Source organism: Fusarium subglutinans (assembly GCF_013396075.1).
Source record: "Fusarium subglutinans strain NRRL 66333 chromosome Unknown NRRL66333_c0000171, whole genome shotgun sequence".
Taxonomy (NCBI): Eukaryota; Fungi; Ascomycota; class Sordariomycetes; order Hypocreales; family Nectriaceae; genus Fusarium; species Fusarium subglutinans.
The window spans coordinates 16,921-44,190 of record NW_023502234.1 but is presented as its reverse complement, the minus strand read 5'-3'; the positions used below and the strand labels follow the sequence as shown (position 1 = coordinate 44,190).

The 27,270-nt window shown below is 47.9% G+C and overlaps 7 protein-coding genes across 7 annotated transcripts; 3 read left to right on the top strand and 4 right to left on the bottom strand.

The window, feature by feature from the left end:
- Positions 1-37: 37 nt before the first annotated feature.
- FSUBG_10174 (uncharacterized protein) lies at positions 38-1,861 on the bottom strand (the record flags this gene model as incomplete). Its single annotated transcript, XM_036674726.1, has 9 exons — positions 38-374; positions 428-573; positions 635-675; positions 726-821; positions 880-1,041; positions 1,088-1,138; positions 1,195-1,422; positions 1,526-1,705; positions 1,765-1,861. The coding sequence occupies 9 exons, from the start codon at positions 1,859-1,861 to the stop codon at positions 38-40; spliced, it is 1,338 nt and encodes a 445-aa protein (XP_036534337.1).
- A 2,545-nt stretch (positions 1,862-4,406) lies between these two features.
- Positions 4,407-6,887, top strand: FSUBG_10173 (uncharacterized protein; the record flags this gene model as incomplete). Its single annotated transcript, XM_036674725.1, has 1 exon — positions 4,407-6,887. The coding sequence occupies one exon, from the start codon at positions 4,407-4,409 to the stop codon at positions 6,885-6,887; it is 2,481 nt and encodes an 826-aa protein (XP_036534336.1).
- Positions 6,888-7,113: 226 nt separating this feature from the next.
- FSUBG_10172 (histone H5) lies at positions 7,114-8,097 on the bottom strand (the record flags this gene model as incomplete). Its single annotated transcript, XM_036674724.1, has 2 exons — positions 7,114-7,713; positions 8,086-8,097. The coding sequence occupies 2 exons, from the start codon at positions 8,095-8,097 to the stop codon at positions 7,114-7,116; spliced, it is 612 nt and encodes a 203-aa protein (XP_036534335.1).
- A 1,694-nt stretch (positions 8,098-9,791) lies between these two features.
- FSUBG_10171 (uncharacterized protein) lies at positions 9,792-10,670 on the bottom strand (the record flags this gene model as incomplete). Its single annotated transcript, XM_036674723.1, has 1 exon — positions 9,792-10,670. The coding sequence occupies one exon, from the start codon at positions 10,668-10,670 to the stop codon at positions 9,792-9,794; it is 879 nt and encodes a 292-aa protein (XP_036534334.1).
- Positions 10,671-17,686: 7,016 nt separating this feature from the next.
- FSUBG_10170 (G coupled receptor like) lies at positions 17,687-19,165 on the top strand (the record flags this gene model as incomplete). Its single annotated transcript, XM_036674722.1, has 3 exons — positions 17,687-17,952; positions 18,003-18,269; positions 18,319-19,165. 3 exons carry the CDS (start codon positions 17,687-17,689, stop codon positions 19,163-19,165), a joined length of 1,380 nt encoding a protein of 459 aa, XP_036534333.1.
- A 1,667-nt stretch (positions 19,166-20,832) lies between these two features.
- FSUBG_10169 (ankyrin repeat PH and SEC7 domain protein) lies at positions 20,833-23,393 on the top strand (the record flags this gene model as incomplete). Its single annotated transcript, XM_036674720.1, has 6 exons — positions 20,833-20,961; positions 21,021-21,316; positions 21,936-21,945; positions 22,237-22,570; positions 22,614-22,750; positions 22,848-23,393. The coding sequence occupies 6 exons, from the start codon at positions 20,833-20,835 to the stop codon at positions 23,391-23,393; spliced, it is 1,452 nt and encodes a 483-aa protein (XP_036534332.1).
- A 517-nt stretch (positions 23,394-23,910) lies between these two features.
- FSUBG_10168 (uncharacterized protein) lies at positions 23,911-25,772 on the bottom strand (the record flags this gene model as incomplete). The annotated part of the gene is made up of 3 exons (XM_036674719.1): positions 23,911-24,653; positions 24,702-25,201; positions 25,255-25,772. The coding sequence occupies 3 exons, from the start codon at positions 25,770-25,772 to the stop codon at positions 23,911-23,913; spliced, it is 1,761 nt and encodes a 586-aa protein (XP_036534331.1).
- Positions 25,773-27,270: the final 1,498 nt, after the last annotated feature.

Below are 27,270 nucleotides of genomic sequence, written 5' to 3'. Positions count from 1 at the left end.
GCACCTTAAAACGTGAATGTTAGAGCTGTTCGCAGGATCATGGTCTGCGATGCTTCTTCTTTACATGCGTCTTCTTTGCCCAGCTAGCGTTGACCGCTTCGGTGACAGTATCCCAATCTGAGGTCACCACGCGACCGATGAAGAGCACTTTGACGTTATGTTCTACCGTCGTGAGTTTTGAGTAATTAACTCGGGACTCTTTTGCGATTCGCTCATCCGGCTCGTGGATGTGCACACGCACAGGAGGATATCCAAGCTCTGGCTCGCCAGGTAGGGCAGTAGGGTTTCGATTGCTGCTTTCAACAACAATTCCGTGTTGTTCAGCCTTGACGCCACTCTTTTTACAGCCCTTTTTACCATACGTAGAGATAGGTCTGGCATGTTAGCACGGTTCCGGGCTCAAGAGCCGATGGGACATGACACTTACATGCAAGTGCAGTGGCCGCGATCGTTTGCGACTACGATGAATCGACGGAAATGAACAAATATTTGACCGCCGTACCGGTCGCGATAGACTGTTTCTTCAACAACACTGCCTCCTCCTGCTGGCTCTGGCCAGAGGACTTTGAAGACCTGTTGGGCGATTAGCATAGTTTTGGAGTCTTGGGGGGGGGGGGGGGGGGGGTCAGCTTACCTCGCCGGGTTGGAACATATGAGACTGTGCAACACGATACCCTAGCATCAAATTAGTTTGGCCCTGCACTACATAGAGCAGATAATCATACGTGGATCTAGAGTCTCTGTTTCACCCCCAGTGCCTACAATGTGCTCCTGGTTGGTGGAGGCCACAGCTGGCCCGGGATCCTCTTCCTCGTCTTGAGCTGCTGTGCATGTTAGAAACCCGAAATTAAATTACAGCTTGTCCTTTAAGTCACGTACCATAGGGGGCATATGCAGCAGATGACGGCTCGCCACCTCGATATTGATCTCGCGAATACTGTCGACTCTGATCCAGGGCTGCCTGAAGTTCTGGGTCTTCCCCTTCGACCGAGCCACTTGGATAGGGCTGGTTGGATGCAGGATCTCCTGTGGTTGAGTGACCTTTGTCAATACTAATACTCAAATTGAAATAGAGTATTTCGCATACCTTGAGTAGCTTGTGGCAATATGTAATACTGGCCAGTATTCGGGTCGTAATCTGGCTAGTTTAGCAGTCTTTCCCACCAAGATGCCATCAACTCTCCGCTTACTTACAGGTCTGTTCTGCTTGTTGAGCGGTTGTAGATGCAGATGGTCTCCGTTGACTATGACGATTTTCATAGCCGTGTTCATCAACCTCGTCAATGGCTTCCTGGGCGGGTGCCTTGCCTTTCCCACTAGAGGACTTGGACGGTTTCGATTTCGACTTTGATGAACTACTATGCGACCTCGATGATTTGGACTTTACTCTCGACGATGAACCGCCCGTGACATATTCATTATCTAGACCATCCATCACGTTAGCACATTATAGAGCTGACGAGGTGGAAAGGAGCCAAGGGGCTTGTGCTGAAAAATCAGGGGACCAACACAAGTCAAAACGTACTGTCGTGCTCGTCTCCAGCCGCTTGTTCAGGGCTCTGTATGTTGACGGAACCAAACTGCTGGGTCACCTGGTCCATCTGGTCCATCTGTTGAACTTGTGCAGGGACTTGAACAGGAGTCCGGGGGACCTCTCTATTCTGAGCAGACTCATATTCGCTCTGCCATTGAATATCCGAGTTGCCTATGCAACTTTGGTCAGTAAGTCTGGAAGAGAGGGGAAGATTATATAGAGATACACACCGGCAGCGTCTACTCTTTGGCGATAATATTGCTGGTAGTCTGGATTCCATATCCACCTAGACCACTCGCTCCATCCTGGTCTGCTTGTTTGATACATAGTAGCATTTTGCGCATGCAAGCAAAGCGTCTCAATACCACAAATCGATTGCAGGTCTTGAAATAAATATGATCAACCCGGAGGAGGTTAAGACAGGTATGTAGTTGATACACCCACCAAGTGTGAAAACTGATGTGGATATATGATACCGCAGTAATTAATACGCGAAGCGTCAAACGTGCAAAGAATGCATAAATATTTTGCACCACTAGGAAAGAGGAAGTGTTTGATGTAAAGAACTATGAGTTCTTTCGCCTCCAAAGCTCGAGGCCTTGTTAGTTGCTTAGAACGTAACGAACTGAAGTAAAGCGGTACCAATAACTGGGAGATGGTGGGTTGGGGGCTTTTGTAGAAATAAGCAAGAGCAGTACAGTGGAACCGCAAACCGAGAAGTTAGCTGGCTAACCAAAAAATGCGGCTCAGCTCTTGATTCGGGATGGAGACTGGATAAGGGAGCTGCAGCTTGGTCGCACGAGGACGAAGATCCGGGCTCTCGTTGGGTTCCTTGGGGTGCGTTGGCGTAGATCGGGATAATTGGATTGATTGTTGTAGATGCAAGTACTCGAGAGATTCCGCTGAGACGACTGTCTCGTCTTTGCTCTAGCGCTATACCGGCTTCCTGTATCTGTGTGAGGTTGACCAGTGTCCTGTAGGGATTTGATGCCTGTGGCGTATGTAGGTCGGGGTAGGCAGGTGAGATTCTGCCGCCAAAACTAGGATTGTTGCTTCAGAGTTGCATAAAGTATGCTAAAGGGGTATCTCGTGCGCCTCTTGTGGTGGTGCTGCTGGTGAACTAGGAGTCAGAGGCAGTTGTTGAAGGCGGGCTGGTCGAGGTGGTACAACAGGAAGCCTAGCATCTGCCCGCAGGATACGCGATGATGACAACCAAATACCAGCAATAAGAAAAGCAGAAAAACTGCTTTGGCTGCAGGAGTTGCAGGACTGCCTGAAGGAATGGCGTGCAGCCTGATGTCAGTAAGCTGGAGCTGGAGCTTTGAGTCACAACTGAATCTCCCAGTTCCGGTCGACCTTTGAAGAATAGATCGGTACGGGAAACAAGAGGTAGAAACCGGAAGGGCTCAGAGGGTGGACAACTGAGCGGCAACCGCAGCTTATCAGTCGCTTCTGACTATGCAGTCCAGCATCTCTTTAATGTCGCGCATCAGCCAGCGAGTAACAGAACGAGTCGAGTGGGGATGGATGCAACAAGTGGAGGAGGTGGACTCATGGAGGGGTTCTCGGAGGAGTCGAGCTGCAAACTCGCATGACGAGACCCTTAGCAGGCAACTAAAGAGGAAATAAGGTAAAGGCCTGAAGGAGGTGCAGTTCCGTCCAAGATAACACCAGCTGAGACGCCGAGTTGCGGGCTCTCGAGAGGGCAGAGAGCAGTGAATGATATGGGCTTTTCATGTTGAATAGGCACTGAACATAACCTGCAAGACACGCCCCTCTCCGTCGAATACACAGTCCAAGACGGAACAGACATGGGCAATATGCAAAGAGCCGAGAGCGTATTGGACCAAAGTGGGTGAATTGGAGGGGAGTGAGCGATTTTGGAAGGCGTCCATCGGGAATGTCTGCAGGGTGTCATTGTTGGTGTCGAGGTAGAGTTACAACGACGAGGCTCTAGCAAGGTAAGTTAACACGGGATAAGTGGACGGGGAGAGCACAGTGTGCGTTTGAGCATCCACCATTAGTGGAATCTGCGCTGGCCTCAAAAGTCTGGTGACCAGGCAAGCTCAGTCAAGTCAAGTGAAGCAAGCTTGCGATGAGATGAGGCGTAACTTAATTGACAAGCTCCCGTCCGTTGAACGTTTTATTATGATCCAATGACGTGGATAGGTAGTTATTTACCTTCTTCTCTCCACCGTTTGTTTACACGGGATATGATAAACCAGGCTGCATAGGTACCTACCCGTCCATCGCGTAGTGGACCTCCACTCCTTAACAGCCGCCCAGTATTGTCTGACACGGTCACTCTCACTGGCCCAGCATTTCCTGCACAATCTGTGTAGACTCATAGCTCCCCCTCCCTCGCTCTGCTGTCACGTTCTTATTTGGTCAGTCCAGATCATGAGATGACAAGTCCTGGACTTGCTTTGTCGCGTAATCGCCAATGCATAAATCAGAAGCTCCCACATGCATTTTTCTCACATTCAGGCGCTAACTGTCGCTAGCTTTTAGTGGCCGCTGCCCCCCCGGACGCCGGGATGTTTCCCCTAGAAACCGAACCTTGTTGTGTGTCACGAATCTCATTCCAAACGTGCAAATCAGCCGCCAGAGAGCTATGCCGTCCGCCCCAAGTTATGCTATCTCGCCAAATGAAGAAAAAGCAAATCAAATCCCTGGCTGGCTTTGGCTGTTCTCATTTCCTTGTCAACTCCCTTTCCCTCTCCCTTTCGTCGACAGTCATTGCAAAGAGCCTCAACGATCGACTAAGCATTGATCGTCACATCCGTTTATCTGAGAAGAGAAATGGACAGGCCGCCTCCAGTTCTAATGAGTTCGTCTCTTTATCTTAGCTCTGTTGATCTTACGTACGTCGATGGAGGCCGTAGCGTACGACAACCACAACCACTCGAGCTACGCCCGAATCCACCAAAACTCGCATCACCAATATCCTCATTCTTCGACTTCGCCTCTTCCCGTGCCTGGGACCCATGGCAATTCCCGCTACCAGCACGAGCTTGAAGGCGAGGGGCATTATCCGATCCACGATGCTCTACCGCCATCAACCCCGATTCATGTCTCGACAAGCTTCCCTATGTCCGAAGTCGAGACGGTGTTTTCCAACAATCAAGCACCGTCGACTCAGGCCAGCGTAATAGACATGTCGGGCCCGCCTCCGCCTTCTCATCCTCCTCCACCATGGAAACCTGGCCTTGACATTCCACCACCACCACCACCACCACCACCTCCTCCTCCTCCGCCACGTCTATTCTATCTTCGACCTCCAACTGTATCATCTCCGTCATCCCCGCACGCGTCAAGTCGCCCCTCGTTCTATCTACCGCCGCCTCCACCTCCACCTCAACCACCACCTGGCAATTTCATCACCAATACAAATCTACGCCCACCATTCACATATAACCTTGACACGGTTTCACCTCCACAGCGGCTCTCTCAGCAGACATTGCCGACGCCACCACCTCGAATGACCTTTAGTTCTGTATCCAATTCTCCAGGTGATGCACCCGCTCAGACTCAAACACCAAATTTGGGACCACCGAGAGGATTTGTTAGCTTTGGACCACCACACAGCGCTCACCAGTCGCGAAACAAGAGTAATCTGGCATTCCACTTGGCCCCAAAAGCATCAACTCAGCCCGAACTTCGGGATACCACTTCTACATCTCAATCTTCAAACCATACAATCCCGCGGTTAATTGATGATGAGGTATCTTTCTCTGATTCTCTGTCCGATGAGGACTCTCTTGTCCTCCGAAACTCGCGTCAGTTTCCCCCTCTATATCCTACAGCTTCCAATTTGAATCCACAAGGAGGAAATCGTAAGACTTCTATGACAACTCGTATAACCAACTGGATATCTGAATATGAGCGAGATCGCGCCCCGAAAGATCGCCTGGAATTGAGCACCAGCCTCGATCCTGTCTTGGAAACCACCAGGGGTAGCAGAAGTCATCGATCGAAAGGGTCTGCCCCTGCTGAGGATACTTTGGAGCTACTCTGGGTCAAACTCAAAGATCAACGGGTCAAGTTGAACGACATCAAGAGCCAAATGGCCAAGAAGCGAAAAAGATTAAGAGAGTTGAGGAGACAGAGGGACGATGCAGACAATACATTCATGGGTGTCGTTCGACCCATGCTGATTGCTCAACAAGGGCAGATAGTAACAGGACCTGCCACTCTGGAACGACATCTGGCAGAGCTGCAGCGGCTGAGAACTGAATACCAAGCCTATGAAAACGATTACGAAGATCTTGAGATCACCTTGGATGAAGAAGAGGAAATCCTCAACAGGCTAGAGATTCGATTCTTTAGTTTGCTTGCGGTTGGCCAAGCCGTTCCTCTCGAGCAGCCTCCTGAAGAAGACGACAAAAAGCATGAGGAAGATAAGAATGTTCCCAATGATCTAATGGGCATATCTCCAGATGGCCCATCCGAGGATCTGCATCCTATGTATCTGGATCTCATGGCTGCAGTCGGTGACCTTGAGAACGCCAAGGAAGAGCTTGACGAGCTACTATTTCTCAAGGAGCAGCATGAGGGAGAATTAAAGATGAAGGCAGCCGCGGGTATGGAGCTGAACGAGGCTGAGATCGAATTCTTCGATGAGTTCCCTCTGGAAGAGCAAGAAATGCGCAACAGTGTCACCAGCCTGCAGCGACAAGCAACTGCTCTCCGAAAGCTGTGCGAGGAAAAGGGAGTGATGCAAAAGCATTTGTCGTCACGCGTTGCTTATCTTCTCAATCCTGAAAATGGGTATGAGGACATAGAACTCGATGACGCCTCCGTGATACTGCGCAGCCGGACAGATCTTGCACATCCCACATTCCCTGTTCTTCTGAGCCAGCCTGAACACGTTATGGCTGACGAATTCCCCCTGACACCGCGTGATGCACTCAAGGCAGCAGCAGCCCTACCGGTGACTGACCCGGGGAAACCAAGCCGCATGCAGCTTGCATCCAAAGAGTATTCCATCGATCGGCTAATGCTGGATCATGGAGAGGGTGGCAAGGGTGATTTTATTAATAGATGGCTTTTGCACCAGCTTAGGCTGTCGTCAGTGAATGCGCTGCTTCTCCATACAACCTTCACCAAGAGTCGGGGACTCAAGATCCGTGATCTTGATCGCTGGCAGAGTGATGTACTGCACTATTGGTGGAACGACGAGGGTGCAGAACTACCAGAAGACATGACGCAGCTTGTAACAAGCGAACACTCGAATGACGGCTCAAGAATTGGAACGAACCAGCTCTCAAGGGCAGTGACCTATACCCCAGGCGTGTCGGGCGGTAGACAGAGCCTATTGACGTCGAGCAGTGTCGCACATTCTGCCTGGTGACGAGAATGCCAATGCTGTGAGGTCACTGTTATATTTCTTTCTGTTCCGCCCGTTCTTTTGCTTCCGTTCTCTCCCTTCTTTTTTCATTTGTGTCAAAATCTGTTTCGGCTTCCATTTGGTGGTCAAAGATGGTCATCTGCTTATCTCCAGGTTAAGATCTGAGCAGACCAGTTCCAGTCTGGTGCAAAACAGGACTAGGCAGAAACCTAGGTCAGCACGGTATTCTTCAGTCTGTTTTCTTCTTCTTCTTCTTCTTCTTCTTCTTCTTCTTCTTCTTCTTCTTCTTCTTCTTCTTCTTCTTCTTCTTCTTCTTCTTCTTCTTCTTCTTCTTCTTCTTCTTCTTCTTCTTCTTCTTCTTCTTCTTCTTCTTCTTCTTCTTCTTCTTCTTCTTCTTCTTCTTCTTCTTCTTCTTCTTCTTCTTCTTCTTCTTCTTCTTCTTCTTCTTCTTCTTCTTCTTCTTCTTCTTCTTCTTCTTCTTCTTCTTCTTCTTCTTCTTCTTCTTCTTCTTCTTCTTCTTCTTCTTCTTCTTCTTCTTCTTCTTCTTCTTCTTCTTCTTCTTCTTCTTCTTCTTCTTCTTCTTCTTCTTCTTCTTCTTCTTCTTCTTCTTCTTCTTCTTCTTCTTCTTCTTCTTCTTCTTCTTCTTCTTCTTCTTCTTCTTCTTCTTCTTCTTCTTCTTCTTCTTCTTCTTCTTCTTCTTCTTCTTCTTCTTCTTCTTCTTCTTCTTCTTCTTCTTCTTCTTCTTCTTCTTCTTCTTCTTCTTCTTCTTCTTCTTCTTCTTCTTCTTCTTCTTCTTCTTCTTCTTCTTCTTCTTCTTTTCTTTCTTCTTCTTTCAGCGTGTTGTTAATGTTTGCGGTTCTTGAATTGTTTCTGGCGCAAGCGATGTCATATACCCCATTCTTGTTGTTATTGGACTTTGAGAAAGGAGGTAATGTATCCGGATGTTTATACCCTTGGGCTGGTATTATGGAAAGAGCATGTAGATTGGTTAAAGTTTTGTTAAAAGGTGAAGATAATAAGGGTTATTTGACTGGTTAGCGTATGGAGTTTTGAGTAGCGGAGGCGAGTATCATGATTATTTGCGTGGTGTATTATGTATGCGTGATATTTGATGGTTCGGGGTGTTGTTGATCTTTATAGAGAGAAACTACCTACCAAGTAGTAGAAATGGCCTCTGAATTGTCACGAGAATGGCACGAACCATCCATTCCATTGTAATTCTTGTCCATTCTTTTTCATACTGTAGTTTCCCCACCACGAATGAATAGTTCCCGCAAACAGGCGGGTCCTGAAGCTCTAACGGTGGGCCCGCGGCCACGAGATGAGAGGGTTCGGGACGAGCCTCGCGGGGGGAAGATCCAAGTTTCTCCACTTTGGCCGTCTAGCGACGGAAGAACGGTATGTACTGGTACTTGGACGCCATCCAAGCCTCTCTCGGCTCGCCCAAATGAAGGTGGGGGAGTGTGCATCAAACGGCCGAGATGAGGAGGCATGTGACTGGGAACTACCTCCTCGTTTGTGATTTTGATTTTGATTTTTGATTTTGGTTTAATGGATTGATCTGGCTTGGCTGTTTGGTTTCTTACTGCCTCATTTGTGATGTCGTGCCACTGAGGCGAGTCTCATTTGTTTTTCTAGCTCATGGTTTGTTATGAGACTTTAGTTTGATAAATTACAAAAATGTGTTAGATGCCCAGGATTGATTGGCGATGCAGCTGAGGTGCTGAGACAAAGCGCCCGTGCAGTAGCAGCAAAACACAATTAGTTCCCTCAAGTGCACTGTATTGTAATGTCCCCAGGTGTGCTAGAAATGGATGACCAAGTGCTTTGACTAACAATGATTCCCCCATTTTGGCAGTTTCATTTTACCCTGTAAGGCTGGGGGACGGGACGGGATGATGCGAGTGCGCTTGTAAATGTGCACATCTTGTTTATGAGAGTGAACAATCACGACATTTACAATGCAGGTCATCATCACCTCCTTGAGCAGTGTCTGCCTATCTTTATCGATAGCTTATCCAGATGAAACAGAAATCGAACCATATAATTCACTCTCAAATAACAGCAGATAGCCCAGACCCATGTCGGTAGAGCAGAGTCCATACCTAGGTACTAGGTAAGCTACCTTACCCCATATCAGCACAGTACAATCAATCACCAGACTAACCATCAAACCACATGCAAAACATACTTCCCCACGTTTTCCAGGCCAGACCCTTCAAAAGCCGCTTCATACCGGTCTTCCACCAAGCCCTTCTCGTGGGGGATCATCCCTCGAGCCGTCCCCGACGTCATACAGCAGTTGTAAAGGGTGCAGTGCGATAATGCTCGGATTTCCAAGGTCAGAGGAGAACAGATCGTGATGTTTGTGCGGCTCTTCTATACATACAGCTGAATGGGGCTGGTTTGCACCGGTTTGGGTATGACGTGCATGCTGGTATTTTCACGAGGGGAAAGATCAGCTTCTTTAACTTGAGCTGAGTGCCTGAGGTCTAGAACAAATTGGCCTCCATAGGTACTTACCTTATCTTACTGCTGGTTCTGTGCCTTGGGGTACCTCATGTTGGTGTTGAAAGTCTATATCGATCTCGGGTCGGCTTAAGTCTCACACTTTTTAGCGTCAAATACAATAACTATGCCTTAACTTTCCGAGACACTTCAATGTTTCTGATAAGCCATGATTTCCTGAGAGGGACAGGAACTTGGTACTAAGTTGTAACCTAAGTACCTTACGTTGCGTTGCTTGTATACGCACTGGGGCACTTGCCACGATCACAACATAGCAACTTGGTATCTCGTGTTTATTAGGTAGAGATGATTATACTGGAGAAAGAACTAGAGGTCCTGATCCCTTGTATCCTTCGATTATCCAAATTGGTCTAATTCTGTCCCGGCGAATGCCCCTGATCACTCGCCTTTGGATACTCGTCTCATTACAGTATGCAGGTGAACTGAAATAGGAGCTTCCTCATGCGCTTCCAGTAAGCTTGGTCTCGAATCTGAGGTGACCGAAAACATAGGTTCCTCGTTAGGGTCTGACGTCTTGGGAGCATCACTAGCCTCGGCATCGTCACCAGGTGGCTGCTTGGCCCAGAACCTCCACTTGCTCCTTTTCTTCGGTACATCCTCAGCTTCAACAGGCGGCTGTTCTTCTGATTGTTCTTTCTTTTTAGATTTCCCGATTCCTAAGCCTTGACTGATACGCCGCCACGTCATGCCGCTGTTCCCAGTTTTCTTGGTCAACTTGTCACCCACAACCTTGGCTTTCTCTGGCTGAGGTTCTAAGACTATGTCGGCTGGGGTTTCGGTATGCTTGGTAGACCGTAGACACCCTGTATTTGTGTTATTACGCCTTTCGTTGCGCTGCGGATGACGATGGCTAGAGTGAGCATGGCGACCACGGCGTCCACGATGAGAACGTCTGTAGCGGTCACTTGGGTTGAACCTCTCTTCAGGGATCTTGAACTTTCCCTGTCGTCTTCGATGATAGCGCATGGCTTCCTCGTTGACTGATGGTGGCCTTGTCCCATAGGAAGATTCCGGGGTGTGCACATGCGAGAATCGTGAATGATAATCATCGATCGAGTCCTTGTCTAGCCCAATTGAAGAGTCAGAGTAAGGGGTCCAAGGCAAAGAAGGGCGGCTGGAGAGCGACGGATCACGAGATTGATCGGAAGAATAGGTGTTGCTTGGAAGAGTCGTGTGGTTATAGGTACTTGGAGGGACCGTAAGACTGTCTGCTGCCGTGGCTGCTGCAACGACTGTTCTTGGCCCTACGTCTTCCATGATTGAAAGATAGAATATCTAGAGGTAACGGTAGAATTTATATATAAAGATTCGTCCATTTGAGTGTTGGAATGGAATCGAAGCCAGGAGTTGGAAGATAATAGAAGTTTGGCTTTGATAAGATTGTTTATATGAGAGAAGGAGGCCCCAACACTTATGATAAGGTAGGTAGTAAGGTGATATTTAACTGCCTTCCTTGATTTATTTATTGGATACCGTGTCGGCGAAGGTCATTGTTGGTAAGTACCTACCGTAGAGAGTGCAAAGAGCTCATCTATGGAAAGTTAGAGTATCTAGTGGTTGTTCTATGTACCTGCCTACCTACACCTACCTACCATACTTTCTCCTATGCTGAGTCAAACTGAAGCATGAGCCAAGTAAGCCATGCATTTGCTTTGCGGATATCAATCCAAGCGTGTTACCGGCGTCTCTGAAAAGGTTCCGCGCAGTTGGTCTGCACTTCTTTGCCGGGCAGTGAAGTTTCTTTTGAACTCAGTATAGAAGAGTCTGTACCTAGACTAAAAATACTAAATCTTCAGCTCAGACAGAATTTTTCCTGAATGCATAACTCGAATTGAAGGATACCCAAGTACCAATAAGTTCAAGTTGCGGTCATATTGAGTAATGGCGAGGTCTATCATGACATTGCATCCCCTAAGGTATTTGAGAATCACCCATACCTATCCCAAGGCCTCGCGACCGCTCCCTCAGGATAACATGACTCTTCATAGACCGTACGAACGAGGTGAACAGGGATCTTCGGTTACCATTGCCAGTCCATACATTCTCCATCTTGTCTCTCGATGCCAACCTCCAAGGCAAACTCGAGCACACATGTATGTAGGATACTGACACGATAGCAGAACTCTTGCACCTCAGCTGGGATATTTTTACGTTTATTGAAGACGGCGCTTTGCAGTGCTATCAACGTGTTCCGGATATAGTCGCAAACTTGGCCCTTCTAGGGGTCCTCGACGGTTATTAATCTTCTGGTCAGCATAATATCGTCTTTTGGGTTCAATCGATTACTTACGTGACTGCGACTTTGGCTTCGACTTTGGTCTCGGCTTTTTGAATGTCTTATTGGCTTTGGCAGCAATGTTTGCCCGTTGTCCCTTGATCATAATGATCAAGGTTATATTAGATCGTCGTAGGCACCGGCGACGATAGTAATGATGGCTCGGGAGGACTCGGTATGTAAAAGAAAGGATTTTCCAGTTCCGAATAGTTCCCATGTGCCTTTATCGTGTAGTGATTTGGGTAACGATTTTCATTCTAAGCCAAGGTATTCATCAGAGGCGGATGTAGGTGAGTTGGACATCATATCACGAGTCACAGGAGATACGGATCAATTCGCAACTGACTTCATTGACTGATATTTCTCTATCGATTCGATTCATTGAAGTTTCTCTTCATGTTGGAGTCTAACCCAGGCTGGGTTCTTTGATGAACGAATGAAGCTACCTTGCCTGAATGACTTTGGTTTGCTGAGGCTTCATCCTGACTACAGCTAAATATAACCAAGAACGGGATGTGCAACCAACCCAATCAAATGCGAGTTGCAATTTGGCGTTACTTAGTGATCGAAAGAACCACCTGCGAAATAGCGCAATTCCTATCATTCCTAGATGACTGCGGATGCGTAGGGTAACTCTTCACTGTTCTATATACCAAGCAGCGGTTTCGTACAAAGGATTGCAAACCACGTCCTTACATGTTTATTATATCACTTCTAAAGCACGCAAAGGGGTCGGTGGTTGTTTATGACTGTCCCCATGTCCAGCCTGTATCGCGCTCTTTGTCTGGATTTAAACCGTTCAAGTGTTCATATGTCCAGACAGGTTACAAAACAGCGTCATTCTGACACGGAGTTTTACCTTGTCTTTGACTTGGGCTTGAAAGAACAGTTTGTATTCATTACCGAGTTCATTCGCTATTGCTTCGGCAGTTCTATTTCGATGGTAAATTGATCATTTCACAGCGAAGTCACGAGGAACAAGCGAGAAAGTAGAGACAAGTAACAGCCAAGGGAACTTGACTCCCAGTTGGGCTATCAACCCGCAGTTGTAACAACCCAGTGTTAGACCAAGCCAAAAGCTCGGGGAGCCCCTTACTATAGCAAGGTCTTCCTATGTCATATGACTGACTAACACCCAGCCTCCTTCGATGCGGAAGACCAAACGGTGAAGAACCCGGAACCATTACAGGTGCATCGAGGTCGATGCAGACTTTGAGTTCTTATGACTAAAAAGAAGCATTTAGGCTCGAGGGGTTTTCTGGGCAAACATGGAAGTGACTGTTTATAGCAGCATGCCTGTTTGTGGCCGGGGACTCTGGTCAGAGTTTCGGCGATGCCGTGATATTTGCGAAAGAATCTTGAAGTTTTTTGGAGTACCAGTGTGAGATCTGTTTTCCTCGAAACCATGACCATATTCGGGAAGATGTTGATTACATATCAAGGTGATACACGAGCCAGAGGTTCTCGAAGGGCTCAGTACTGATACTGTAGCATTGTCAGTGACTCTTCCAGAGAGACTTTGTCGCGAATCGATCCGAGAGCATCGCGAACCGGGAGCCACTGCGGAGCCTGCCTAGGAAGGAAAGAGTTGGAGTCCGATGCAAGGAACATGATAGACAAATCGCGAAGATGGCAGGCAAAGTCCGATGCATCTGGAACGACTTTATCCATTTGGCTTAGTTGTGTGATGCGAACCGTCCACCCCGACATCCATGTGGCAGTGTTACCTGCCCTTGATGCGTCTAGCCGTCCATTGTGCTTACGATGACTTCGCTTCGCTGTCCAGGAAACTACAAAACATCGTCTTTTGAGGGCTAGGGGGGACGGGAGGCAACAGAGGGGATCCTGGTTAGGGAGAACATGGTATCGCGCATCGATGGATTCGATGAGAGAGGATCTAGAGAAGAAACAGAGTTTGAAGCATAATCTCGACAACAAGGATAAGCCCGGGGTCTTGATGCAACGTAGAGGCTAACTAAATCAGGTGCCTGGCTCTGAAGCTCCGGAACTTCTGGCTTGTGAGTCAAGTCTGGACTCTGGAGCTTGTTCATCAGACAGCTTGGCAGAGTCTCCTTGTTCAGAGAGAGCGATAACGGACATGTTAATATGGCGAAAGGAGGCGAAAAAGGGGTAATATTGATGACTCCAGATCACGGACCCGAGAAGGATTCAGAGGCCATCAACTATTGACTTGACCTGAGGCACAGGAAAAGAGACATACAAAAGAGCCTGCAAGTGTCTGCGCCTTACGAGGCGAGAAAGTCAATCGTTGTTTACAGAAGAAGCTCCGACACATGGCTCAGAAATGAGGCTATCGTTGGTGCATTTATTTAGCCGGACAGGCTAACTTGGAGAAAATGGAGGCTAGGCTGGCTAGCTGGAACGCGCCTTATGGGATTAATTTGACCGGTGTTGGTGTGTCAATGTTTGGAGACTAATTGGATGCCTGACCGTGGGGAGCTAACGTTTCAGGGCAAAGAATTCGGTGCTCAATTGCCAAAACGATGAATGAGCGGCATTCAAAGAGGTCATAGCCAAGAAACCCCAGACGGCGGTGCAAGATACCCCAGGTTTCGCCACCCCAGATTCTGGGGTTTGTTATGAGAAATCTGAGATTGTCGAACGAGTTTGAATTGCCATTACAGTCCCACCAGAGTGGACTGTGATGTGATAAAATGTGATGTGATGCGAAGCGATGCGATGCGGGGACAGCAAAAAGCAAATGCAATGGGCCAGATTAAGATGTAAGTAAGCCAGTCCGGCGGGCGGGCGGGATAAAAAGAATGGGCAGAGAGAAGCGTACATACGTAGAAATCCGGGGTCTTAAGGTTGATGCGACAAGGATTTGAGACTGTGCCGTCAGCTTGCGTCTGTGATGGCACGATACCACACACTTGTTGTTTAAGAGGGTGCTATAGGAGGATCTAATCCCAAGTCTAGACCTCACGACACCATCTTAGCTGATATCAAAAACGTGGCATAATGATATAACTAGCTCACGGGTAACTTGATCCATCAGGACAAACCGATTTTTGAGGTGGCTTGAGCACCGCAAGTGATACTGGGATAGCGGAAACAAGCAGACCGCTCTCATGCAAACGATGTAACACGATAGTCGACATGTTACCTACTGGCTACTGCAGCAGGCCTTGTCTTGCCTTGTCTTGCCCTGTCTCGCCTTGTTGCTCGCGTGGCATCTCTCAGCGATCGTTTCCAAGCATGGGGATGATACTCGTCCAACGCACGTGGTTAATTACAGCGCGAGTAAAAGGCTCTACCGGATAACGGCAGAGGCGTTCAAAGGGGGGAAGAAACAGAAACATTTGGCTTGACTCGAGTTATTAATCAACTAGGTACCTAGATTGTAAAACAAAGACAGAAGAGGGGAGGTCATATGAAACAAGACAAAGACGATATCTGCCATTGAGCTTGAGTGGCTTGGCAAGCGTAAGCCAAGCGGACTCGCTCATTAACAAGTTCCACCTGGCGGTCAAAGCGACAGCGAGCGACGTTGGAGTTGGACGACACAGGACGAATCGAGAATAGGTTCCTCGGCATATACGGCTCGTTAGTCATTGTGATGAGCGTGTTAGCGGACGGTGAGTGCTCAGTGAGTTTTGATTCTGGAGACAGCACGGAAAAGAAGGCATCTGAGATATCCACTAGCGGTAGCCACTCTCTTTCTTCAACGACTCGCGCTATTGACTTGATTTACAAGTCCTAAAGGTGATCGTCGGCTCTTGTTAATTCCGGACCCTCTCTTTCTCCCCCCATCTACCGTTCCCCATATCTCACTCTCGTCTCTTTGTCTCTTCTCCCCCAGATGCCAAGCGTCTACAGCAACCGAGTCCCCGTAAAGCCAAGCCAAGCTCCAAGCCAGTCGACGCAGCAGAACCCCCGCGTGCCAAGTGCAACGTCGACGCTGAAAAGGAGCTCATGCGAGAGACATCTAGACAGAGAAGAACCTGGGAGAGGGTCTCACTCTCTGCGATGGGGATATCAGGATATACAGCGCCAAGACCAAGATAGAAGGAGAGAAGCATTTTAGCACATGCGAACAGACAGTCATTGAAACAAAATCCATTGACAGCGATGATCTTTACTATCAAAGTGCCTGGCGGCCATGTGCTCGGAGCATTTCATACATAGAGTTGACTCGATGTCAGCTGCAAATCCTTTGATAGGAGGCTTTGGTCCATGCCTCACGCATTAGCCCAGGGTTTCTTTTAGGGGATGTTCAGGGGGGGTTCTGTCCGTGCCATGTGTGGTGAGTGAGCGTCAAGGCAACTAAAAGAAGGGCCGGCAAAGGGGGCGCCGTTCCTGAAACCATGAAGGCAGATGTGCTGTCGCCTTCTTTTTTCGATCTGGCTTTGATTAATTGATTCAGGAAAAAATGTCAATGCTCATCTTGCATCCACTGCTGACCAACACAAATGTTGTGTTTTGCACTGATTGAGATGAGATGAGTTGAATGATTTTCCAGGCTTTGGCCAGTGTAGAGTTAGTGGGGTCTCCCCACAAACTGGGCTAAACTCCACAATCCCTCTCCACTGGTGAAGATCTTGGGCTGGACGCCACCCAAGAATCTTGTCTCTGTCTGTCTCTCTCTCACATCTGGTCCAACAGATGACGACCAACCAATTACCAATATCACTCACCACTCTCTAATCTCTGACGTGCGTGGTTTTAATTCCTCATGCCCGGGGACATGCAAGCATGGTTCCATTATCATTTCTGGGGGATCTTCAGCAGATGCTGGGATATTTCTCAGTCTAAGCCAATGCAATATCATCACTTGATCAATATAGAAGATCTCACTCACCTCTTGTTGTTTCTGTGATACCCTTCGCTGTGCAGACTTGACACAAGATGCTGTGCTATCATACCTCTTTAGGCGAGGACGCCGTGGCTTGAAACTTTGATCCTTCTCCCATGCTGTTGGCTTCAGGAGGCGTTGGGTAAATGTATGACTTGCTTACGTCTTCTTTTTATCGGTATCGGCAACATGTCCGTTCTTTCTTCTGCTGTAGGATCTACCACATCAGCAGCTGTGGAGCCCGAACTGGCCTTGCTGGCCCGTAGCCCGTCCTAGCCGTCTTACAGATTTCCCATCCCCATGCATTCCCCGGGACATGGATAAGACATCGACTTTAGGCTTGTCCTTCTTCAGCTCAAGGGTTACAGGGGATCCTCGTCGAGTTCATCGCTTGTCTATTGTACCCTCCCACACCCCATGTCCTAAGCATAAGCGCCAATATCACCACCGTCTGTGTCTGTCTTGCTCTGTCCGTGTTCCTCTTTGGGCATATGCATGCCATGCCATGCCAGGCCATGCCCTCGCCTCTCAGTCTCCCCGCGAGCCATATTACATACAGATCTAGTCCCCCCTCCTTTACATGCTAGCAGGTCTTCCTTTGTGCCGGACTCTTGGTTAGACTAATTATCACTTACTTCTTCCTCAACTACTTTTATCTTGCCTTCCCTCTCGCCCCCCGCCATCATCAACTTGCTCGCCCTCCTCTTTGTTACGATTGTGTATGCAATAGGGATCTGCAGCAGTCTTCTTTATAAACCCAATCACCCTCCCCCTTGGTCACTGCATAGTTTCCTCCTTGCTTGCCACGCTTTGGAATTGCACCTTTGTCCTGAATGTGCAATCATTGCTAGTGTTGGTTGTTGGGTATAAGACAAAACCTAGCCTCGAACGCTTTGGGACTTGACCGTTGCGCATACCAACGCTCCTTCTATCTCGAGGACACCTGACCAACCAACCAACCAACCTTGACCGACAATAAAGCATTGGACTTTACCTACTACTTTCATCCAACAACACCTCATCATAAATATTGAGTAGACGCTGGAAGTATGGTGAACTACCGATAAAACCGACTCTCCATCCCCACCACGGCTCGACGACGAGAACCACCCATTGCTTGGTGATCACCACCAAGACCCAAGTTAACTACCGTCCATCCTCTTGAGTCTCGGTGCTTTCATCATGTCTTCCGCCGAACATCTCTCAGACTCGCAGCTCCGCGCTCTGAGCATCATTGAGCGAACATGCTCTGTCTTCTCATTGCTCGGCTCACTCTTCATTATCGCCACATTCTTGTCATCCAAGGCCTTCCATAAACCCATCAACCGACTAGTCTTTTATGCTTCCTTTGGAAACATGATGACCAATGTCGGCACGTTAATGTCAAGATCATATATAGGCTCACCAAACTCTGTGGGCTGCCAATTCCAGGCCTTCCTCATCCAGATGTAGGCTCACTTATACCATACCGAAGCTCTTGGATACTAACATGCATTAGGTTCATGCCTGCCGATGCCTTCTGGACACTGTCCATGGCCATCAATGTCTACCTGACATTTTATTTCAAGTTCGATGCTCGGAAATTACGAAAGATGGAGATTCCTTATCTCATCGGATGTTACGGTATTCCTTTCGTCCCCGCCTTTGTATACATCTTCATCAAGAACGACGAGGGACACCGAATGTATGGTAATGCCACACTTTGGTGTTGGGTGAGCATGGAGTGGGATATCTGGCGTATCATCACTTTCTACGGACCTGTCTGGTAAGTAATTGTTCTCGTTTGACTTTGGAGTGGGCGCTGACCATCACAGGGTTGTCATTGCCATTACCTTTTTTATCTACATCCGTGCTGGTAGCACCATCTATCGCAAGCGACAGGAGCTTGATGATTTTAGCTCCACCGATCGAGATCTGACTTATGGGGCTGGAGATCATCTGGGAACTATTAAGACCACAGAGGTTTCGGTCACCACAGAGGTCGTTACTCCGAATGCGATTCATCTTCAACCCATGGGGGGTCGCCGAGCACCCGACCCTAGTAACCCTAGCTCTAACGCATACTCGGTCCATATCTCAGCGCAGCCTAGCTCTGGGGATGTTGGGGATGAAGTTCTCCCTATTGAACGACAACAGACACGGGCGAGTGTTCAAGTTCCTGCACCGCAGCAGCAGCGATCGGGAGGTAATCCCGCTCGAAGGAGGAATCGAGAACTCAGCAATGCAGCATGGCAATACACAAAGTGTGCCCTGCTGTTCTTCACAGCCATCTTGATCACATGGGTTCCATCAAGCGCCAACCGTGTGTATTCAGTATTCCACACCAAAAACTCATCTGTACCTCTGGAGTTTATGAGTGCTTTCGTGCTTCCTCTTCAGGGCTTTTGGAATGCTCTCATTTACATGGTTACATCTTGGAGTGCGTGCAAGAACCTGGCTACTGACCTACGTATGGGTCGAAGGCCGGATGTGACAGAACTCGTTGGTGGCATGGCACCAGAGGTCGGGGCCAATAACGCAAGGACAATGACCAGCCATCATCGACACAACCTCGGTCAGTTCCGACGATCGAATAAGTTCGAGACGGAAAGCATGACTGAACTGGCCAACGAGAGTCGGCCAACTTCGGACGATGAGCGGAGAGACAACGTGCGTGTATAACAGTTCTAAGGGTCTGCTTGGAAACGATGTTGCAGATACCCCTTTTCTTTTGTTACTATATATAATGAAGACACGACTTTGATGGTCAAGGCGTGCTCCAGACAGCTAGGCGAGTTTTGTTGGGAGACATTTGTTGGTTTCACCAGCGTCGAAAGATGGAGGAGAACGGATACCCCAGTATTGTTACAAATAGTATTTAAATGCTGATCAAAGTCTGAGAGCCATTTAAGTGATTTTACTACAGATCGAATTTGTCGCCTTTCCCATCTTGTGATACAGCACTGTGTTTCAAAAACTAATATCTGCCACGCGAATATGAATCAACCTTATTTTAAGCTTGATAATCAGTTACTCAACACACGTGGCTGGAGTGTGACTTCCTCATGTCGAGAGCGGAACACGAGGTAAGGTAAAGCTAGTTTAGCACCTGCAAGGACAGGATGGCTTGATATCCATGTCTCGACGATGCATTCCCGGTCGTCCGGAGGAAGCACTGGCAGGTTTGACTCTGGAACACACTCACGCAATCAGATTGACAGGTGATGCGAAATCTGGGGTTCTAATGGACGATGCCGTCAAGGATGTGACATGGGGGCTTGAGTTAAGGTCCCTTTGATATCGACAGTGGCTTGCCAAGGGTGGCCTTGGGGAGAGAGAAAACTCATGACAGTAAATCAAGAAGCTGGAAGAAAGTGACCCAAAGGCCCTCTAAGATATCTTAAACTGACCAAAGTCATTTCATCACTTAGAAAAGAGACCCTAAGATTTCCTGCCTACCCCAAGGGTGGGCTTGCCGTCTCGACGACTCATCAGCCGTATCTTTGTTCTGTGATGTACGTAGGTAGATTCATCTTGGTGGGGGGTATCGTATGATCTGGAAGGGTCGGGGACTGTGAAGAATGCGGGGGAAAGAGGGATGGATTTGTATTTTGCGCCTTGGTTGGATATGGGCTTTTGTAGTTTGCGGGGAAGATGAAGCCATCTACAGACTCGCCTGATGTGGCTTTTCACGATCCAATTGGATTCCAGACATTTTCAGCGGAAGAAAAAGGGCGATACTTTTATCACTCTGTGAAGAGTTGATATTTCATGTGATAATTTAGCCTTCTTCATTGATTTTATCGTTCAGAATGCTTTGAAAACACCAGTGATATTCGGGCATTAGTCACTGTCAGTTATTGTGTCAATGCGTAATATCGAAATGATATCGCTATATTCATTCATTTTCAGCTATAAAAGAAATCAGGGCCTAGAAAATACACTAGGTCGTATATTTTAGTTTTGTCTTTCAAGGAGTTACGAATCTACCTATTTAATCGCCTCTCAATGCTTTAGATCAAGCTGCACTGCTGTATCTGAGGCTTGGGAATTGTTACACAAGACATCAGCTTTGGGCCTCCCACCAGTCCAATCTCATTGTTTTTGTCTCAGTATGCCTTGGCTGTGTTCGTTCGTCGAGGCTGTGAGGATGTAGATCTGATTGGTGTGGTTGGTTGGTGGTTCGCCCAACCAAGTAGGCATTGTTAGAGCCTGATATCCATTTTCCTTCTATTCAAGCTGGGATCACCTTGATTCTTCCTTGCCGGTTCCTTCTTTTTCTCTGTAAAGCCTTCGAATCTGAACCTAAACAAGTTATCTTTCCGAACAAGCACAACTTATCACACACGATGGAGGTCCTTGGTGCCGTCGCCAGCTCCATCGCCGTGGTGCAGGCTTTGGCAGCCGGGAAACATGCCGTTTCTCTTTTTCGAGAAATTCCGGACATTCAGAAAGAATTTGACTATCTGATGAAGGAGGTTTGTCCCTAACTTGCTGAAAAAATTTATTGTGGTTAGGCCTAACATGCGGTTCCTAGCTGGACATGATCAAATCCATGGCGCAAGCTGTCTCGAGAATGGCTCCTACAGCACTGGAACAAGATCTTATCACCACTGCAGCGCGAAAACTCAATGAGATCACCGCAGAACTCGAAGCGCTACTACGGATATGTTCTCGAGAGAGTGGCCCAGACGGGAACAAGAGGAGCAAGAAAAGGAAGAGAAAGTGGCTTGTAGAGAAAAGCGACATCAAGAAGCTTCAACAGAGGATGGGCCAATCCAAAGAAACTCTTCACTTTGCTCTGAACTCGTCTCGCGTATCCAACGATATTCGGTGAGTGTACCACACCCACCACTAGAGAGTCCACTACCAGTTCAACAACTTCAGGATGCTCATACATCAGAGTCAGATGCAGTTGTTATCGACAATGGCCATGACCGCAACCTGAAACATATGGACGACTCTGTGCCGATAAACTCTATCGTATCGACTCATAGAATAGCATCTGATTCGGCATGCCGGTACCGATGCCACTTCTCCGAGAGCCAATACCGAAGCTCTGGCTGGATGCATTCACTTCTTGGATCCTGGCTTGTACATTGTAAGAGCTCGTCTCGAAAGGATTGTTCGAATCCAGGATGTCACTGCATGGAATCCACGGCCTTGAGAATGGAATACCAAGTTCCGAAATGGTTTCTCATCAGGACATTCAAGATTTGTGCGTCTTATAGCAGCCTCTCTGGATTGTCTTGCGCCCTACGACCCTTTAGATTGATTGAAGAACTTTCTCCCCTGTGGGCTAGCCAAAAAGGCTCAGGCCAAGTAGTTAGGAGATCAGTGGCTGTGTATGGGATTTACCCCCATGATACGGATATTTGTGGCATGGGACTCATAGAGGTTGGTCGAAATTCCCAATCACTACGGAGCAGTCTGTGTGCACTGACATGAACAGTATGCTCTTGGTAAGCAACTTTACTCCTCTTTAGAGGCTCTTCTAGATATATGGAAGAACATCCTATTTGAGGATGGGTTACCCAGGTCAGTCTTTTATCATGTCGGTTGTCGAAGTTGCTGAGTTATCTGACCAATGATAGACGTGTCGCGGTTACTGCAGCTTCAATACTACGATACAGTGAACTCAACGATAAACAAACGTATCTCGTTCAAATCTTGGTCGGGATATATCTGAAGTGACAACGACCAAGGTTCACGAGGCGATCGTGCAATGTGCGAACCTGCAAGAAGCATTACAGGAGCAACCTTGGGCCATCAACACGATTGACGACACCGGCGAATCTCCCCTTTACCTTGCAACTTCTCCGAACCAAGTCAGGTCCATGGAAGTTCTCATTTCAGCAGGAGCTGATGTTAATCAACAATCGTATAGGGGATGGACACCTCTCACGGCCGCAGTCCGCGCAGAAAACGTCGAGGCTGTAAAGATGCTGCTCAAGTCTAAATCCAATGTAAATTTGTGCAATGAGGCAGACGCGACAGCATTGCATTGGGCTTCGGACACAGTCAACCCCGAGGTCATGAGCCTTTTGCTTGCGGCGGGAGCATCTTCAAAGCAGCGAGATGCCTTTGGTTACACGCCACTTCATTTGCTAGCTCACTCTGGAAACATCAGTCATCAAGATAGCGAACGAAGCAGCCATTGAGGTGCTTCTCGTGGCAGGATCTGACCTTGAAGCACTGAACAACTTCGGGGATACACCTTTTCTTCAATCAATTACTTTCAATGAATTGGAAGTCGCCAGAGGTTTGGTAAATGCAGGTTAGTTACTCTGTCAACATTTCTAATTCCCAATCTCAGAACGTGTTGCATCTTGCAGCCAATCACGCTTCACTAATATTACTTCAGTATCTTTCTATCCTAGACCTATCCGGTATCAATCCATGGCAGGAAGACTCATTTGGCGACACCCCCTTTGATTATCTCGTCATGATTTCTGGTGATCCGGACGAATGGATCCTGAGAGCTTGTCGTAGGCCAAGTCTTGCTGAGCAGATAGCTTTTGTCGAGCTTTATCAGGGCGTTCGAGATCAAGCCCTACAGAACGATCTTCAGAGTCTTGAGCGAGTCCTTAACGCATTACAAGGTCAGGACATTGCAATCGCCCGAGAACATCTACTATTATTGGCCGAAAAAGAGAAACGATGGGAGCGTGAAAATCTGGTTTCTTGGTATCGAGCTGTTGACAAGCGGATTCAGCACGCGGAATGGGGTCTAGCAGCAGAAGATTTAGAGGGTCACTTACTAGATTTGCAAGAAGAACTCGCAACTCCGGTTTGGGAGATTCCATCGAAACACGGCTACTTATGGGAATTTGATGATGGAGGATCAGTCAGTGAGGATGGATTTGAAAGTGAGGACGGATCTGAAAACTCGGATGATTCCAACCAATAGGTCGTAAGTGATGATGATGTCTAGGCCGTCTGAGAATAAAACTAGCGGCATCGATTGTTATAAAGGCAACATTCAGACAGAATAGCATCAAGGCCGATGTCAAAATGTTAAAAGATTCGTCGATACAAGCGCAGAAGAAGCGAGCAGGAGTTTTGAATCACGAAACACCGTCAAGGTTGTAAGATACTAGTTCAGACAAGTCCATTTGACAGAGGATACCATGAATTCTATCTCGAAGTCTTCCACAATCCGTCTGATCATACAGTCAGTCCCTTACATATAAATCTTGTCACAGTTGCTCACTGGCTAATCTTAAAATAAAAACTTGCTTCTATCTCTCCGAACAAATCCGACCATATGCATATCCTTGCCTTGTGACCCTTTCTTTCCATAATATGGTATCTTCCTCTCGTCGAGGCCCTTTTCCCTGGTTCTTTTCTTTTTCTAATGAGGCATGGACAAAAGAAACTGCAGCGCAAAAGCACAAATCAGCAACATCTTTCATCTCTTCTGGACTCTAGTGTTCCAAGTTCTCGAGGCTTTCTACCTCTTCTGGAATATCCTCTTGACCTTGCTTCACGCCATCTATCATGTGGTATTCCCAAACTGTGCCCAGCTGAAGACATTCGTTGACGCAGCCTTCGTCTTCCCACCACCATTTATCCCCGGTGACGAAACTGCCCCAGACTTCCATCCAAAGTAGACGACCGATGATGCTACGGACTTCTGCTTTCACTTCTCTCTCAGAAGGAATTCGGTCTATGAAAGGGTCGCTGTCGTCGGCTTGGCTCCGAATACTAGCTGATACAGCGTAGAACTTGGAGGTTGTGAGAGTACTGCCTTGGCCGCGCAGACCAGCATCACCCATCCATTCTTGGAACAGTCTACTTGGGTTCGTGCACTTGAAGTGTCGCTCGAGGTTGATCAGTAGATGCTCTTGAAGCCATGCTCGCATGCGATGTCCGAGTGTACTTGCGCAGGGCAATGGGTCGATAAGAGTGAGTTGTAGAGAACCACCGACTCTTAGACGGTTGCTGATATTCTTAAGCACACCTGGTATCTCAGGTGAAGAGCACACTGCGGGTAAAGAGAGCGAATATACGGTGGTGAATGAATGCTGGTCAATCGGGAGTGTCGAGAGCGTCATGGATGGGACCAATACCGGGTGAATGTTCGGAAGCTCTTTGTTTTGGAAAGACGCTGTTGTTAGGGAGCATACTTCTCTCGGTGAGTGAATAGCTGCAAGATAAGTTGCCGTAACTAAGGCTGTTAGCACTACGTGACTTTGGTAGTCACTGGTTCACTCACTTTCAGACTCGTATAGAGCCAGTACCCCAAGATTGTCAGACGGATTCGTGACAACGCAGGCAACACCAGCACTTTCTCTCGCCTCAATGTCCAGATGATGCAGGACAGAAAGCATCCAACGCTTCAGCTCAATGTTCAACTCTCCATGGAGCCTCTCGTCGGTGACGGCCCAGATCTCCTTGATACGTGCAAGAATCATGCTGGGACTCGAAGCCGCCATAACCTTGACTTGATCCTTGACGCTCTCGAAGTCTGTGCACGGGTTCACTTGAACCGTCTCTTCTGCATCAACGGTCATCTCGACATCCTCCTGGTTCTCCAGCATCCGGGCCTCTTCTGCTTGTCGGTCGATGTACTCCCATTCTTCGGGGGGACGCCATGAGTCAGGATCGTTGGGTCGGAAGTTGATCACGACTGGGGCTTTCGGTTCTTTGGGGAGGTTGAGACTAGGCACGAGACTGTTGGGTGACTCTGGCTGGAGTATCGGGGCAGGGAAGTTTCTGCAAAAATGTCAGTGGTTTTCTCTTTTTGGGTGAGTGATAAACAAACTTACCTATCTCCCATTGACCCCGTTGGCGTAGGGGGGTGATCGCCTTCTAGCTCAGAGCAGCCGTACACCTCTGAACACAAGTCTGGGTTCTCCACGTCAGACGGTCGAGGTTGTGAAGCTTCGTTGCACTTAACAACGTGTGAAGACGAAGCATCAGTGGAAACCGGGGTATTCGTTCTGTGTGCTCGCTCTGCCTCGAGAGAGACGTTCGACAGGTTTGCCATAAGTGCCGAGCGATGGTAGCTCCCCGAGTTTGAGCGTGACGAGTGATGACTTGGAGTCAAAAGACCCGACGGAGTCTTCTCCTTGCCCTTTGCTTGTTTGCCATTTCGAGGTCGAAGAAACCCGAAACGAGATTCTGTAGAGGATCGAGTGCTTGTGACGGAGATGGAGCGGCTGAGGATTGAGTTCTCCTGATCCTTTTCTCTCTCCTTGTTTTTCAATTCACGCTTGATTTCCTTTTTGGCGCGGTGCTCGCCGACGAGTTCGCGGTCAGGATCGACCCAGATGACGTCGAACATTTTGTTTGGTGCTCAACGATTTTATATCCTTTCCTGCGTTTGTTGTCAAGGTGGGCGATTTGTTTGTTGTTTATGAGATCGGAGTGATTCGTGGGTAGGTGTATCTATTCTAGGTGAAAGAATGATTTACAAAGTAGAATGCGTATGGGCTTCAAGAGGTTTGGAAACAAAAACCGGATGCCTTTATCTTCTATTTCTTGATATCGAAGGAGGTGGTGTTGTGAGATGAATGTGTGTGTTTTCAGAGGAGTGGGGGTGGAGACTGCGAGAAGTCGAGGAGTGAAGGTCAACGAAAGGCCGAGGACTTCAGAGAGTTACTACTAGCCTCTAATATAAGGTCAAAATTATTGTACTGGGAGAGTTGAAACTGTTGTTGACCATCAAGTGAAGTGTGCGGTTGACAGTTGCTGAGCACCCGCGTGCCAGTGTCAGGTACACCAAGTGATTGTGAGTGTCAAACGAGAACGTCGGTCCCAGTTCGGAGAAAAAGAGCCAGTGGTGAGAGTTTGTTCCATCACTGTGAGGAGTAATTCCGGGGTCCTGAAAGGTCACTTATACGCGTTTGGTAGACAGGACGATGATTAGGTGGGAGATCAAGTGATGGGATGATCAGCTCAAGGTTTACTCATGTCACTGATTCATTGGCCTAAAATAGCTCCAGAAATATCCTTACTGCAGTCAATCACTGTGGACTTCGGGGTGGATGTGTGACAGCAGAAGTTGAGACGAGTTGATATATGCAGCACGGTGTCATTGAGGGCCTCGCAGCCTGGTAAGAATGTCAGCATCAAGTCATGTGGGCAATGCTAATCGCCCCTGATTAATAATATCATATTCTCTGCCTGTATTTGATTGATATACCAGATGTCGACTGGTTTCACAAAAAGACCACATGACTTTCAGCCAGCTCTCTGTGTAAGTGAAAAGGGGAGACTTTCAGTGCATTAGATATCAACCAATGATCAGCAACATCCCAAGGCATTGACCAGAGAACCTACGATACGATATGGTAAAAAAAAACATGTTCTTTCATGTTCGAATGTGCGTATCGACCATAAACACATGAGTGTACCCCTTTCGCCCAACAGTTCTCGGCCTGCATTCCACGCCGATAGAACACCAGCAAGAGCCAGTTCATTTCGGCTACAGACATACCGGGCATTGTCCTACATCTGTATCAGCCAACCACGTCTTTTGTCACCATTCACACCCGACGCCTTCTCGCTTCGCGAACGTCGGCGAGCTGCATGTGGTAGGACGAACACCTGGTCTGTACGACACTGAACCCGTGTCCTTAGGGGTCGGTACCAGGAACTCAGTGGTGGAAACGGGATCCTCCTGGATCATGATCTCATTGAAGAATACCCTTTTCTGGTGAGCTCAGGGGTGGGATATGTGTGGTAGGTGAATCAACTCGGACTGTTGGCCATGTTCAGGTATCCAATGGCTCCTGTCGAGATGGATTTTATTTCATCTATATCTTAGTTATCAGTTCAGT